At 33.4% G+C, this 15,246-nt stretch overlaps 4 protein-coding genes and 2 long non-coding RNA genes across 7 annotated transcripts; 5 read left to right on the top strand and 1 right to left on the bottom strand.

The window, feature by feature from the left end:
* Window positions 1-1,031: 1,031 nt before the first annotated feature.
* LOC17894873 (probable pectinesterase 29) lies at window positions 1,032-4,034 on the top strand. Its single transcript, XM_023787530.1, has 5 exons — window positions 1,032-1,273; window positions 1,956-2,115; window positions 2,569-2,784; window positions 3,383-3,651; window positions 3,748-4,034. Exons 1-5 carry the CDS (start codon window positions 1,032-1,034, stop codon window positions 3,959-3,961), a joined length of 1,101 nt encoding a protein of 366 aa, XP_023643298.1. The 3' UTR covers window positions 3,962-4,034.
* Window positions 4,035-6,015: 1,981 nt separating this feature from the next.
* On the top strand, window positions 6,016-7,122 carry LOC17894020 (heavy metal-associated isoprenylated plant protein 17). The gene is made up of 6 exons (XM_023788593.1): window positions 6,016-6,070; window positions 6,161-6,297; window positions 6,358-6,455; window positions 6,529-6,611; window positions 6,707-6,837; window positions 6,994-7,122. The coding sequence occupies exons 1-6, from the start codon at window positions 6,016-6,018 to the stop codon at window positions 7,120-7,122; spliced, it is 633 nt and encodes a 210-aa protein (XP_023644361.1).
* An 856-nt stretch (window positions 7,123-7,978) lies between these two features.
* On the top strand, window positions 7,979-8,736 carry LOC111831959. Of its 2 annotated transcripts, none has more exons than XR_002835040.1 (3): window positions 7,979-8,045; window positions 8,120-8,182; window positions 8,522-8,736. It is a non-coding gene; the product is annotated as an uncharacterized LOC111831959 (long non-coding RNA). The 2 variants fall into 2 exon arrangements; XR_002835039.1 differs by having other exon boundaries at window positions 8,495-8,736.
* Window positions 8,737-9,043: 307 nt separating this feature from the next.
* On the top strand, window positions 9,044-10,017 carry LOC111831960. Its single transcript, XR_002835041.1, has 2 exons — window positions 9,044-9,655; window positions 9,741-10,017. It is a non-coding gene; the product is annotated as an uncharacterized LOC111831960 (long non-coding RNA).
* Window positions 10,018-11,494: 1,477 nt separating this feature from the next.
* On the top strand, window positions 11,495-13,390 carry LOC17895155 (chlorophyll a-b binding protein 7, chloroplastic). Its single transcript, XM_006302451.2, has 6 exons — window positions 11,495-11,676; window positions 11,754-11,920; window positions 12,248-12,394; window positions 12,605-12,737; window positions 12,828-12,920; window positions 13,014-13,390. The coding sequence occupies exons 1-6, from the start codon at window positions 11,533-11,535 to the stop codon at window positions 13,311-13,313; spliced, it is 984 nt and encodes a 327-aa protein (XP_006302513.2). The 5' UTR covers window positions 11,495-11,532; the 3' UTR covers window positions 13,314-13,390.
* A 142-nt stretch (window positions 13,391-13,532) lies between these two features.
* LOC17894661 (F-box/kelch-repeat protein At1g57790) lies at window positions 13,533-15,227 on the bottom strand. Its single transcript, XM_006302359.2, has 2 exons — window positions 15,099-15,227; window positions 13,533-14,799 (listed from the first exon to the last, which is right to left on the bottom strand). The coding sequence occupies exon 2, from the start codon at window positions 14,783-14,785 to the stop codon at window positions 13,679-13,681; it is 1,107 nt and encodes a 368-aa protein (XP_006302421.1). The 5' UTR covers window positions 14,786-14,799; window positions 15,099-15,227; the 3' UTR covers window positions 13,533-13,678.
* Between the last annotated feature and the right edge of the window lie 19 nt (window positions 15,228-15,246).

Here is a 15,246-nt window from a genome sequence, read left to right as displayed (position 1 = left end):
CTTGACGACCCCTAAGAGATGAACCAACCTTAAACATTTTTTTGTTTTCTTTTGGTAGTAACGTAAAAATATAATATTCAACCAAAAAAACAAAAGAAAACTATCTTTAAGTTCTAATCTAAATGACTAGTAAATGCCATCACCAGTATGTCTGTATTACAATTTTTATAAGGGCTTAAAATAAATTTAAGTTAACTATTTGCAAAAATAACATGAGACTCACAAGAGCTGTATACATTATATGTGCTAAATATTAAAAAAAAAATGGTTGACTCTTTACTGATAAGCTATTTATACGTACATAAAAAAAACCAACATTACTATCATAACCTATTACAAATTTAACTTAATTAATGAGAAGGAGTTTAGTTTCCTTGTAAATAAATATACAATGAACGTCTAAATATGTATTTTGAATAAAGTTTTCAAATGTATTGACTAGTTTTAATAAAACTAATGATATCTTGTTTAATATGACCAAAATTTTTATTTTGTGGTAAATCATGTACATTTCTAAGCCAAAGTGTTAAGTATATTGACGATCACATATATAGAGTTTCAAATAAAGTAAAAATAATAATTTTTTTACCTTATACTTGTAATTTATTTTTTGTGTGTATAAAAGCCTAACTCAAACTTATTTTTCACATTAATAAAGTTATAATCTGAATGAATTTAAGAATGTATCTATCTATTAAAGTCAAGGTTAAAAAAGGAAAAAAAATAAGTAAGGCAATATTTTCAATGTCAAAAAAGAATTAAAACACTCAAAACTCTTGCCTAAATTTTATAAGGTTGTAAAAAAAAAATCCTAATTATATTTCTTAAAATACAGTGCAAATGCATCTTCTAAATTTACCAAAATTTATACACCTATTCAATTCTCCCTATAATATTTATTAATTGCCTATTTTATATGCACATGTCTTTGAAACCATAGTTATTTTTTTTCTTTTGTAGTAAGACTAATAGATTGACATTATTATATTAACCCTCTCGACCTCAACTGTTTTGAAACTTCGGCTTTAGCCATGGAGTCTCTAGTTTGTGTTTTTGCTCTCTCAATATTTTATGTGACGCTTGTGTCGTCACATACCGTTTCTAATGTTTCTGAAGGTATTAGACTTGAAGATACCAACAACGATATAGTACCAACAATAGTGGTAGATAAGTATGGTTATGGTAACTTTAAAACGATACAGTCGGCCATCGACTCCGTTCCCTTCGGTAGGAACTACTGGACCAAAATTTACGTTCGACAAGGACTTTACCAGTAAGTACTCTTATAGAATTTTAACATTTTCATTACATATTTTACATACATTGTTAGGGCTGGGTAAAAACACCGAACCCGAATATCCAACCCGGATAAGGTATCCGGGTTGGATATGTCTAAATAACCCTATTGGATTTTATATTGGTAAATCCGTAGGGGTTCGGGTTAAGGTTAGGGTAATACATGTTACCCGAATGGATACCCATAAAACCCAAACAATATATAAATATCTAAAATATTATTAATATTTAACATTACTAGTATTTAGTTATCCAATATTATAATTATAATTTTGAATATATCAATTAGATTTACACCTTAAATACCCAAAATAAGCAAAATATCTCAAATTTATTAGTTACATATGTCAAAATTTAGCTAAACTTGATTAATTTAATCTAATTTTTAAAAGATTTTTTTGGGTACCCGGTAATTTGGATAGTAATCGGGTTCTGAAATTTGTAACCCAAACCCGAAAATACTTAAACCGAAACTGAACCGAAAATCTAAAATTACCCATTGGGTTCTATTTTCCTAAACCCATATAACCCGAACCCAAACGTGGTCTACCCGAACCTGACCCGAAAACCCGAATGCCCAGACCTATACATTGTTATATATCATTTTCATTTCCCCACTTGTGAGATCTCTTGTTCAAATAGTGTGTTGGTTGATGCAGTGAAAAGGTTACAATTCCGAGATATAAGACGAAAATACAATTGGAAGGATATAGATCGTCGCAGACGATAGTTCAGTATAACGATGCAGGGTCCTCCGTTAACAGCGCTACTCTCACAGTGTTAGCTGAGTTCTTCGTCGCGACAAATATAACATTTAAGGTTAGCTAAGCTAATTAAGATTTCTTGCACAATCCTTCTGTTTCTAAACTTTGATATTTTAGAAATTTTCTGTTCTTTCCTTTTTTTTTTCCTTGCAAATTAAGTGATGTCCTTATTTTTGTATGCAAAAGTTATTAAATCTCTTTTCACCCTTTTTATTCTACAGTATATTTATTGTTTGTTGACTTGTGATTAGGTAAATAATATATTTATTTATATATATATAGTATCTATTCAAAAATATAAATTAAATATATTTTTTATTTGTATTGAAAAACCTTAAACATGTATAATGTATCATGTTGAATATATTTTTTTTTTCTTTATTCTGCTGTTTTATTTAGTGAAAAATCACAAATTTGTAAGCAAACATAGTAGCTAATTATACGATTTGTTTTTGGATTTTTCGATCTAGATAGTTAATTGGCTAAAATATTGAACGACTTGTTGCAGAATACTTATAATCAGGAAAAGCCTTTGACACCGTATGGCGAGATAAGAGTGGCTCCAGCAGTTTTGTTAGCAGCAGACAAGGCAGCCTTCTATGGTTGTGTATTTGTAAGTATGCAAGACACACTTGGTGACTTAGTCGGCCGTCACTTCTTCAGACTATGTTACATCAAAGGAGCTATTGATTTTATTTGGGGAGGAGGCCAATCTTTATACCAAGTAATCTCATTTACAGTTCTCTATTCTTTCTAATTAACACACTTCATGAAAAAAAATAAAAAAATAATAGTACATATATTTATACCCCTCGTAAAAAAATTCCCGCCTAGCTAGGTCCGATTACTCCCCGTGTAATTGCTAGGCCCACCTTATCCGTTTCGATTAATGACTAATCCTCTTCTAACCTTTTTTGTCAGTTATTAAACATTTAGATTGAGCATTTGCGATGTTTTACGATAATTTAAGTTCAAAATTTTAATGAATATCGTAAATTTGGTTTTAAAAATATGTTTTCATATATTTACTACAATTCTGAATATTATAGTTTTGTATGTTATACTTTTTTTTCATTAACATAAGTCAAACTATACATGTTATTAATACCATATATCTATTGTTTTATTTATTTAATAAAATAACCTTAAAATTAGTCTCTGACTAATATTCTTTTAATCTTGAATTTTCTTTCTAGGCGCTAGGTCCACCTCGACCGCTCGACTAGTGCCTAGCGACTTTTAAAACATGGATTTATACTATTAAAAATGTGAAAAAATCAATTAATGTAAACACTAAATTACGAGAGTGTATATATGTGCAGAGTTGTACAATAGAGGTAAAGGGAGTAACAACGGCGAGTAATGATGAGGCGGACGGAGGATTGATTGCGGGTTACATAACAGCGCAAGGAAGGGCGAGCGAGCAGGATACAAGTGGGTTTGTGTTTAGGGGATGCAAAATTTTAGGAAGTGGTAAGGCATTCCTAGGAAGAGCTTATGGAAGCCACTCGCGGGTTTTGTTTGTCCATACAAACATGGCTGATGTTATTGTTCCTCAAGGCTGGGATATTTGGACAGATCCAAAACAAGTGTAAGTACCATACCATATGTAAGTCAAAATTGAATTTTGAAACAAGTATATATATGTATGTTTATAGCCAATACTTGGAATTGAAAAATTAATCAGGAGTACGACAACGTTTGGGGAGGTAAATTGCTATGGTCCGGGAGCAAACAAGAAAAGAAGAGTGGCGTGGGAGAAGAAGCTCTCGTATCAAGATGTGGCATACTTTGTAAACCGTACGACCTTTATAAACAAAGAGGGTTGGATAGAGAGTCTTCCTCCACATATATTAACCCTTTCGCCATCGTCTAGTCCAGATGATAATTCATTTGTTTGAACCAAAAAAATGTTATGTTTGCTAAATGTACTAAAATCAGATTGTTTAATATAAAAGTGTTTTAATTCTAAAACTATTTTTATTTTGGGATTTAGATTTATAGCCCCAAGACAGGAATTTTATGATCGTAAATTTAGGTTGATGTTTGGGATTCTACTGTCGTTTCAGTTATAATTTGAGATAAATTTAATGGAAGCAGTTAACGTAGTAAAATAAAATAAAAATACTGACAATTAATAGCTAAAAAAAAGCAATAGTAGTAAGTTCTGTTGAGGGTTCATCTTTGCGACCTTCACAACTAGAACTCGATTCTATCCAATATACTATTGACAATAGTGTTACCTTGTGTAGTAGAGATTGAGTTATATATATATAGTATGTTTTGCTAGTAAAAAAAGGCAATTTAGTTTCATCCATGTCGTCAATCACTCGTGGCTTCAAAAGATTTGCATGATGGACAAGATTAATTAGTTAAAATGAAAAAAGTTTGGTCCATCGAAACTGGTTAGCCGGATCTGGTTCACCGAATCTAGTCATTTGGAATTTTTCCATCGGAGATGCAACACATAATTCCACCGATCAGAACCGATCGACTTTTTTGCCGGAAAAGAGAGAGAGAGAGAGAGAGAGAGAGAGAGAGAGAGAGAGAGAGAGAGAGAGAGAGAGAGAGAGAGAGAGAGAGAGAGAGCAAAGGGCGTAAATATATTTTTATTATGTCTTATGGCAGATATAAATAGGCTAGAGAAAAAGTGGCAGTTCATAAAATATTTCTTATTGTTCATGGCAGAGAATATAATTTTCTCTAAATAAAAACCATCAAATAAGACCCTAACATAATTAAAAATTTAATCTAAAAATTATAAATAAAATCTCTAAACTTAAGTGAGGTCAATAAGAATTACTAGACAAGAAACACTAAATTAAATAAAACTTGATTGATGACACATTCGTCTTAGAGAATTGCTGCATCAAAAAACTCCTCCTATATATCATAATAGGTACATATGTCTTACAAGTTAAGAATTTTAAGGTTAATTTATGACACGAATGACAATTGTTTCATTGTCCAAACCATTTCTATGACAGTTGAAGGAAATAAAAGTGATTAATTTTGGAAAATGGTCAATATGTACAGTACCTCTCTTTTAATATTATTAAGATGTTTCATTCTAGGTTAGGGAAAAATTATCTAATATTATTTACCCACCCCATAAAGCTATGAGAAACCAATAAATGATTCACCAAATGTAACTCATTATCTACTTACAATTAATTCTTTTTCTAGTCTTTTACAAAAAAGTTAATGAGTTTTGTTAAACATGACACAAATTGTCTTATTTTCATGCATATTCAATACTGAAACTATTACAAAATGGTCTTAATTTCATAGAATCAAAAATTAAAAAAACTTAAGTAATTTCAAACTAAATTGAATGGCCATATGACACTGAGAAAACAAATGAAGATTTTATTTTTAAAATATTGCCAAAACTATAATAACAGAAAAACAACTATAATTTGGAAAAAAATTTGCTTAAATACAATTACAAAATTTGGACACAATGAATATAAATATAATAATTAAGGATTTTTTTTTACATATATGTATTAACTCATTTCTTTGTGGAAATTTTGTCTATATATATAAGTCATATATTTATAATATAATGTTCAGTATATGAACATTCTCTTTTTTTCAAAGAAAAAGAAATCTCTTATTTATATAAATTGTATATTTAAGTGTTACGTATATCAAAGAGATTTTACCGTGACAAGATTTTTAAACAATTACCAATTCTTATTTGAAAATTTAACAATGTTGGGATGCTGGTTGAAGCAATCACATGGAAATACAACTACAATAGGTTGCTGGTTAAAGAAGTCCAGAGAAAACATTGAGGACAAGTAGAGTGACTTAAATATCTCTTGGCATTCTACTTTTTTGTATATAAACTTTTTGTGTTTTTAACATTTCTCTTATCATTCTACATTTTTTGTTTGCTCTTCAAATATTATGTAGTGTAATTGTAACAGATGTCGAGTTGAAGATTTTGATGAATTTTGAAGATTGCGCAAAAAAGATCAGAAAAGTTGCTTGCCAAGTCGATGGTAAGAAAATAAGAAATTTTTATTCATAATACATATTTGTGTATATGTTGGTACCAACTTGTTATAATTTTTCAATGTTATTATTAGGAGTAAAATCATGCATAACATATGTGGATGATGAAAAAGTCATAATCAGTGGTGAATTCAATTTGCATAAATTACTGAAGACTCTCAAGAAAAAAACTGGTAAAAAGATAGAAGTTGTGATGAAGACTGAGAAATTGGTTGTAGTTCATGATAAAGAAGATGATGAACCAGAGACTATGGAATCTGATGTAGTTCATAAGGAAGATGATGAACCTGAGACTGAGACACCTGAGGTAGTTCAAAATCAAGATAATAAAGATGAAATAGTTCCACAAAATGATGATAAACTTGAAACAAGGTAAACTCATAATTTTAATTTTAACACTTGCTAACCATATTGTCTTAACTCTTATTAATTTGATGCTATGTAGTATGATGGAAGTGGAATTCGATATACCACTACTCTATGAAGAATATGAGAAATATTTTGAAAAAGTTATTTCCAAATTCGAAGGTATATTTTGAACAAATTTAGATATATATATAGTATGGTAATGTGTGTGATTTATATTGTTTGTAGTGAAAAAAATTTGAATGATGCATGATTAGGTGTTGAAACATATGGAACGGATGTAGAAAATAAAAAGATTGTGGTCATTGGTAACTTTGACAAGGATCGATTGTTGAAAAAACTTGACAAGAAGTCTGCAAGACTTAACCGAAAGATTCAACAAGCGGAAATGATATTTGAAGAGGAACACAAAATAATTCAAGAGTTTTGTGAGAATCTCGACAAGGAGGCTGAAGAACGCAAAATAATTGAAGAGTTTTGTGAGAATCTTGACATGGAGGCTGAAGAACGCAAAATAATTGAAGAGTTTTGTGAGAATCTCGACAAGGAGGCTGAAGAACACAAAATAATTGAAGAGTTTTGTGAGAATCTCGACAAGGAGGCTGAAGAACGCAAAATAATGGCGGAGTTTTGTGAGGAAATCGACAATGGTAGAAGTATATATCTCACTTGACCAAATAGTGATTATGAAAAGGAGATGGCCAAAATATTATTACATGTTTAGTGATAAAAATGCTGATGCATGTTCTAATTCGTAACATAGTCAAATGCGCACCATGAAGAATTTAGTATGCTAATAGATCTTACCCATCATAAGATATTTTAAATGTTTTTTTAACCAAAATAATATATAAACTTGATAAAATAAAATTATGATTTCATTTTAACCTTTTTGATCATTTTTTCTTGGAAAATTTTCAAAAATAAATATTTATAAAATAATTATTATTCTAATTCTCTAATATCATTCATTGATTTATGAATCATATCATAAAATAATTGTATGTATTTTTAAAAGACAAAGTAATATAATTTTTAATTCTATATTCTTGAACTATACACTAATAGTCCAATTGTTCTGATCGGAAATTGGTCTGACCCTAAGTTACTACGATGAATCAAGCCTAAATTAGTTAATGGTTGGATTATGTCAAGGTTTTTTTGGCTAGTGTAGCTATTATTGATGAGACTATGTGGATAAAGATCTCACATACATATGTCCACCTTGAATTTACAATAACTAAGGCTTTGAATGGGGAGACATGAAAAGAGCAGTTGACCTATGCATGTAGATCTCCTGTTACCGAGACACCATTCACCATTTTTTATTTTTTTTAAACAAAACCGAAAAAGCGTAGGCAGTTCATTTATTTTTTGTCTTTTTGTAATAAAGACAGAACATCGGTGGGGGAAGTTGTTCACGCTTCTTTTGATGTGTTTTATCTGTTTTGTATATTTTTATTTTTTTTAATAAGATAATAACTCAAAAAACACCTTATCTTTTTTTTCTATATAATAACTACACTTCACAACACTCACAGCTCACGCTTCTTCTTTCTCTCTCTCTCGTGTTCTAACCTTTTTTTTTTTGCAAAGGTAATTTTTTTTTCTTAAATGACATGCATTTTAATTTTTCTATACACTAACATATGTATTTTATTTTATTACAGAATTCAAAATACAATCCAAACTTCAACTCTACACCTCTTGTTTCTATAATTTCCTGCTGAAAGGTATATATATTTATCCTCTTAAATAAATGTAGTTACATTATATAGTACCTTATAGATCTTCATGGAATGGGATTGTTCGGTATCATATGTCGCAATTCTACAATGGTTCTCCTCCTAGGAACAAACAAGAACTATTTAATCGTTGTCATGCATCACTAAGTTCTGTTATTGAAAGAACATTTGGAGTTTAGAAGAAGAAATGGAGGATTCTTTCTGAGTTTCCTAGATATAACACACATGTTCAAAAAAGAGTGGTGATGGCTACAATGGGACTACATAATTTTATCAGAATTTCAAATTATTTTGATGAAGATTTTGCTGAATTAATGGAGCATACAGATACTAGCAACACAAATTCAGAGAATGACGAAGGTGACATGGAAACTACTGCTATAACTGATGGAGATCAAATGGCAAATATTAGAGAAAATATTGATGATATGGGGCAAATCAAAATACTCCTCATTAGTATATTCTTAGTTTAATTTTTGTTGTATTTGGATATTTGTTTTTAATGTTTTAAGACCTCCAAATATTTAGAAAAAAAGTCTACACTAAGTATTGATTATTTTTTAAAAAAAATTATTGAATTTTATGTGTTTTTATATCATTTACTGTTTAATATTTTATATGCATATATGATATGTACTGTTTGATCTGCTTTTACCATTTAAGCATATAATATAGACTGCACAATCAGCATGATATGCACTTGTTTTGCATGATCTGCATTTGTTCCATATGATCTGCATGATCTGCAACGCTTGATCTGCTTTTACCATTTGAAGCCTTATTCTAACTAATTATGGCAAGGTATATGATTCTTAATCTCATAATTAGTTGGTATCTATGTCCTATCACAGAAAAAGGTAGATATTTCATTTCAATGATATGTTCCAATATTCAAAGAGGACATTTTAATATTTCAAACCCATTCTAGGAATAAGGGAGCTAGCGTTCATGGTTGAAAGACCCCGACTAGACAACCGACATTAAAACGACCCGACCGACCCAGACCCGGACCTCGCACATGACTCAAGGAAAAATATCTCACCGGAACCCCGTAATTCTGACGAGACAACCGACATTAAAATGGCTCATTTATAGACACCAAACGGACAAGGCACTTGACTCCCCTTCCCGAAAAAGCTTCACCAATTCCCGTATCCCAAATAACACCTCATCTTGAAACTTAGTCGTACAACCAACCACCCCTAATCGATCAAGTTACAAGAGAGATGGGCTGGAATACTCCATTTTCCTCTACCCACAGACTTCGTCTCACCAACGATCCGCTGCAACCTACACTAGCCATCCTGTAGCCCAAGAACAACAATTGCGGTTCACTCATTGGCTTTGAACAATAACTCAAACACTCTCGAAAACTCTTGGCATGTTCCTGAACTCGTTGGCCGAACAAACAATGCAACCTTCCACGAAACAGTCTATGGAGAATCTCCATACTAACACTAGGTATTCACAAACTAACCGTTCATTCAACAATACCACCTTTGGAAAAGAAGCCTGTAACACCAGAAAGCTTCCTACCAATTTTCAGGCAGATTGGATTCTGTTTCGCTTACCAAACGTTGGACCAAACAAGTCCGCGCAGTCACTCTGTAGGTGCTAGTGTGGATCGACACCACTATGAGTGAGCCTTTGTAACACCTGTATCTGAAATTTTGGTGGTGTCGACCGACACCAGTTTTGGGTGTCGATCGACACCAACAAAATTGGGTTAGACGGTTTAGTTTTTAAATTGTCGGTTTGACTCAATTTTTGTTTGGGAGCAATCCTAGGTCGACTTAAACTAGAGCAGCCATCTTTATTCTTCACTTTTTGGTGTTTTGTCGCTTTCTAAAAGAGAGAAGAGAGAGTTGTGAGTGAAGGTGGATCCTAAGGTGCTAAGGGGAGGCTTGTTAGAGGTTTCCTTGAGGCTGTTCTTCAGTGTTTTAGCAAGGGATCAGTGGGATTCATGGCTGTGGATGTGAAGAGAGGTTGCTGGAGTGTTCTTCTTCTCTATTTTGTCCATCATTCCAATCAAAATCAGAGGTAAAGTGTGACGTGCAATCATGGCAATGAGGAGGAGGATGATCTAGGGTCTCGGTATATATTTATGATTATATTAATTGTTGTTTGAAACTGATTTAGAGGCATGCTTGGTGACTGGTGTAATTGTGGTTATTAAATGATTGGTTGATTAATATTATGATTAATTGGTCTTGGTTTAATATGTTTCCGCTGTGAATGATGGTTTATTGTTGGGTTAATTCAGTTAGATTAATTAGTAGGTATGAGACTATTAATTAATGATTTTTTTTATAAAAAAACGGGTCGGCTCTTTTCAGCCTTTGTCTCTCCCAATCCACCCCAAATACCCATATCCCTCTACAAACATGAATATGGATCTCATTTCTCCTCCCTTCCAAGAGAGAGATCACCACAACTATCTTCTCCTTCTGTAGGGTAGTAAACGGCTGACGAGAGAACCCTTCACACCAAGAGGATCTGATCCCATTATCTGGTCGAGTGTAGAGTTTCTCCAAACCGCACAAAACCGGAGAACAAATATAACAACCCAACTCCTTGTGGTGTCAAAAGACACCAGCAATATGATCGACACCCGCCATAGCTGTCAATCGACATCCATACCAAAATCTCAAATTCGCACAGTGGTGTAGATAATCTCAGAGATAATTATTATGTATATATAATGTGCCATAGGTTAATAATCCTCGTGAATCTGCCACTGATCCCATGTGCGTAAAGATTCGATGGATCGAAAACCGCAAGGAAATTTTCTCGGTTGAGAAAGTAAAACACACCATTTGAGAAGACAACTTTATTATATTTTCAACATCAAGAAACTGAAACTCAACTTACATTGAAACATAAGACCTCAAAAACATAAGCTATAGACTATAAACATCATGATATAACAACTACACCCCTCAAGTTGATGAACACCTATAACAACTAAAGGAGTAGTTAAAAGGGATCAGCTTTGCGTTCTGCTTATCTCAAGTCTCAAAGTCTCAACTGAACCAAGCTCAGCGTACGCGTCAGCTCCCGGTTTGACAAAAACATAAACACAAAACCGTGTTTGTTTTTTTTTCCGGTTCAATAAAACAATGACGTCACCACTTTTTCATTGAAACATAGACCTCAAAAACGAAAACGAATTGTGTCTATAGTATATGGTTTTTATAACAATTGGCTAATATCAAGACACGTGGGCTGATCGCAACGTTTAAAAGTTTGGTCTTCAATAATTAATAATATGAATCATTTATTTCTGTGTGAAAATTTTAAGACCGCTTCTTTTACAAAGCTTGGTTGATTCAAGAACCATGGCTCTGTTTCAACAGAAGCTATCACTATCCTCAAATTGTTCGCCATTCAATTCACTTCCGAGGATACTTGTCTCCAAGTCTCTTAGTAGTAGAATCGCCTTGACAAGGTCCCGTTCGATTTGCAGAGCTTCGTGGCAAGAGGTTTTGTTCAGCTATTTTTCTTGTCCTCTCATTTTGTAAGTTTTCTCTCTTAACTTTTTCTCATCCTGTTTTTTTAGCTTGCGGGAGTGTTGATTTTCTCGGCAATACCGTTCACTGCGGTTAAAGCAATCGCCAACAGTTCACTAGGAGAATCTCTGCGGCTGAGATTGGAAGAGAGAAAGAAAGAAGCTGTAGAGAGTTCTTCAAGATTCAGAGCTAAAGCTCAGGAAGCTAGAAACGATAGGTATATCGATATTTGTAGATATCTAACCATTATCGTCATATCGTAAGTAAGACAGGATAAATAGAATTTGTGAAAGTACCTTAGGAGATGTTGATTATCTATAACCTTTGTAGTTATTGATAATCTAAATGAAAAATTGCATGGTTAGTTATCTCTTAGTATTTTAGGAGATTGCATGGTCGATAACATCTGTTACATAGCTACTTAGTATGTTAAATCAAAGTTAAGTGAAGTGTCTTGTGACAATGATAGATTCATAAGAAAGTCTTGTGTTTACTATATAACATTGGTCAGAAAATTTCTTGGTTTGTTCTTGTAAGTGTGCAGTAAGTGGTATGGAGAAGAACGTCCCCGTTGGTTTGGTCCAGTCCCATATGAGTATCCTCCATACCTTACAGGAGAATTTCCTGGGGATTATGGATTCGACATTGCAGGACTTGGCAAAGATCGTTCGACCTTTGATAAATACTTCAAGTGAGTCTCCTCTTTTCAAATTTGTTATGGTTTTAGAGCTAAGAGGCTGTCCATGCATCTAGATCTTGATTCCTCTAGCCAACTATGACTGTCCCTCATGCTTACTTGTTTGTTCTTTCTACTAAATCATGTGAGAAACATTCTGAAATTTCACTGAAGTGTACCCTTTTTTTGGTAAATGGTAGTTAAGTCCTACTTCTTGTTTTGCAGCTTTGAAATACTTCATGCTCGTTGGGCCATGCTTGCAGCGTTGGGTGTTATAATCCCAGAAATATTTGATCTCACTGGAGCTTTCCATTTTGCTGAGTCCGTATGGTGGCGAGTCGGATACTCGAAGCTTCAGGTTTTGTTTAGTAATGAGCTCTCTTTTTTCAAACATCTTTCACCATCTAGTCAGTAGCATGACCGAGGACACGCCTCTGTTTTTCGCCAGGGAGAAACATTGGACTACCTAGGCATTCCAGGGCTGCACTTAGCGGGAAGCCAAGGTGTCATTGTTATCGCTATTTGTCAAGTACTCTTGATGGTACTACACTTAAAGACATCAAATACAACATTTGCTTCATTTCAAATTTTATACATTCCCTTAACAAAAAAACCTTTACCACGCCACGTACAGGTAGGACCGGAATATGCAAGATATTGTGGTATAGAGGCCTTAGAGCCACTGGGAATATACTTGCCAGGAGACATAAACTATCCCGGAGGGACGCTTTTTGATCCCTTGAACCTCTCGGAGGACCCGGTAGCTTTTGAAGATCTTAAGGTTAAAGAGATTAAAAACGGGAGACTAGCTATGGTCGCGTGGCTTGGATTCTATGCACAGGCAGCTTTCACTGGAAAAGGTCCTATACAAAATCTTGTTGACCATGTCTCTGATCCATTACATAACAATCTGCTCGCTATGCTTCAGATATAAAGAGACTATGCATGTACATACAATATGTCAAAAAGACAATGCGTGAATATGTTTAATACCATAAGTTACCCAACTAACAACTCTTATTAAGTAGAAGGACATTAATGGTTATATCATACTATAAGATATATCAAAATTATGTGAATTACTCTTTAAAACACAGACTTGGGTAAGACCTGAACATATTATTTATAAAAGTATCTACTTGTATAGTTTTCATTGAAATAGAAGAAAAATAAATATTGATTAACCCTCACAACACAAATCTGTTGGTAAAAAGCTTATCCAACCAGCTCTGTTTCCAAATCTTACATCATATAACATTTAAATGAAGCTATAACACTTACTCTAGAGATGTGTCCAGATCAAACTGATGTAAACTCCACACATGCATTGCCAATACTCTTTTCAACTATCTCAGTAGCGTTCTTGGGAGGCTCAATCCAAATGTCATCAGAAGAAAGCTGGTTTCCTAAATCGAGATTATGTTCACGCGGGTGGTATCTCCTTTCATGAACCGAATACGCCACACAACATTTCTCATCGTAGCTAGGGAAGTAGATGCTATTCCTTAACATCCCCTCGTTGACATAAGTTGTCGATTCACATGACTTACTGCTCGCAAAAATAGTTAAACTACCAAGTGTATCATTTGTATTCCATGTACCTCTTGCAAGATCGAGCTGAAACACCAAAGGATCCGTGTTTTCATATGTATGTACTAAAAATATCTCTCCTTTATAACCAACCATGTACCTTCCTCCATCCGACCTCTCCTCACTGGGACATCTAGGTGGTTGTATATGAAGAACATTCCATGTGCGTAAAGATGGATCGAAAACCGCAAGGAATTTTTTGCGGTTAAGACAGTAAAACACACCATTTGAGAAGACCACTTTATTATATTCAGCATCAAGAAATTGAGACTCAACCTGCATTGAACTCCAAGTCGTTTGACCGGGACTCCAAGTGCGGATAGTGACATGGCCAGGATCATAATCCTTCATAGTAAACACCACGCACTCACTTGAAGTAGGAGCACAAGAGAAACCCACTAACTGATAATAATTCCACAACTGAAGATCAGGCAAGACCACAAGATCCATAGTAAATGGATTGAACAAGACAAACTCTGATGAAAAGTCTTTGCTCATAAGTAACCAACCATCTTTAGAATAATGAACAATAGAGCCAACTAATGATTTAGGCAGCTCCATTGCATACTTCTTGCAGTTTGATGGATCGAAAAACTCGTAAGTGTTCTTGGTTTGAGAAAAGCTCATGAGCCAAGGAGACTGGTCAATGACCCTAACAGAAACTGCAGCTTCATACCAAGATTTGCATACAACAGAAGCTCTTACGTTATCTTTAATTTCAAGATAAGTCATTACTGAGCTTAGAAGCTCCAAAGGAAGGTCTCTCCAAATTTGACAGTCCATGTTCTTGGACTCTTCATTGTTTTTCACGCTCATGTTAGATCTGAGAACTGTACATAAACAAAGATTGAAAATTTAATAAGAAGATTATGAAAAGACCAAAACTTTGATTTGATTTTGGTTTCATATCACGAAAAGCCACCATTGATTTCAAGAATCTGGATTTGGGTATCATCAGATTCAATAAAAAGACAGAACAACGAAACTTGGTTTTCTAAATTGCCACTGATGATGATTTGAAGAGTAGATGGTAACAAAGGTTTCGTTTTTATGATCAGATTCAATAAAAAAAAACAGAACATCGAAAATTGAAATCAAAAGACACAGAGGAGAGCAAAAGAAAACTTACAATCACAAGTTTACTGGTTCTGCCTGGAATTGTTGTGTTGGTGACGAGCTATACTTAGGCCATGAATGTTTCAAAGATTTTGAGTGATTTTGGATTATAGTTTTTGGTTTTTGGATCTTTTAGATTTTGATTTATGATTTACAGATTT

This window comes from Capsella rubella, unplaced genomic scaffold, assembly GCF_000375325.1.
Source record: "Capsella rubella cultivar Monte Gargano unplaced genomic scaffold, Caprub1_0 scaffold_2, whole genome shotgun sequence".
NCBI classification, from domain to species: domain Eukaryota; kingdom Viridiplantae; phylum Streptophyta; class Magnoliopsida; order Brassicales; family Brassicaceae; genus Capsella; species Capsella rubella.
The sequence above is the reverse complement of the archived record's forward strand: the minus strand, read 5'-3'. Positions and strand labels throughout refer to the sequence as shown.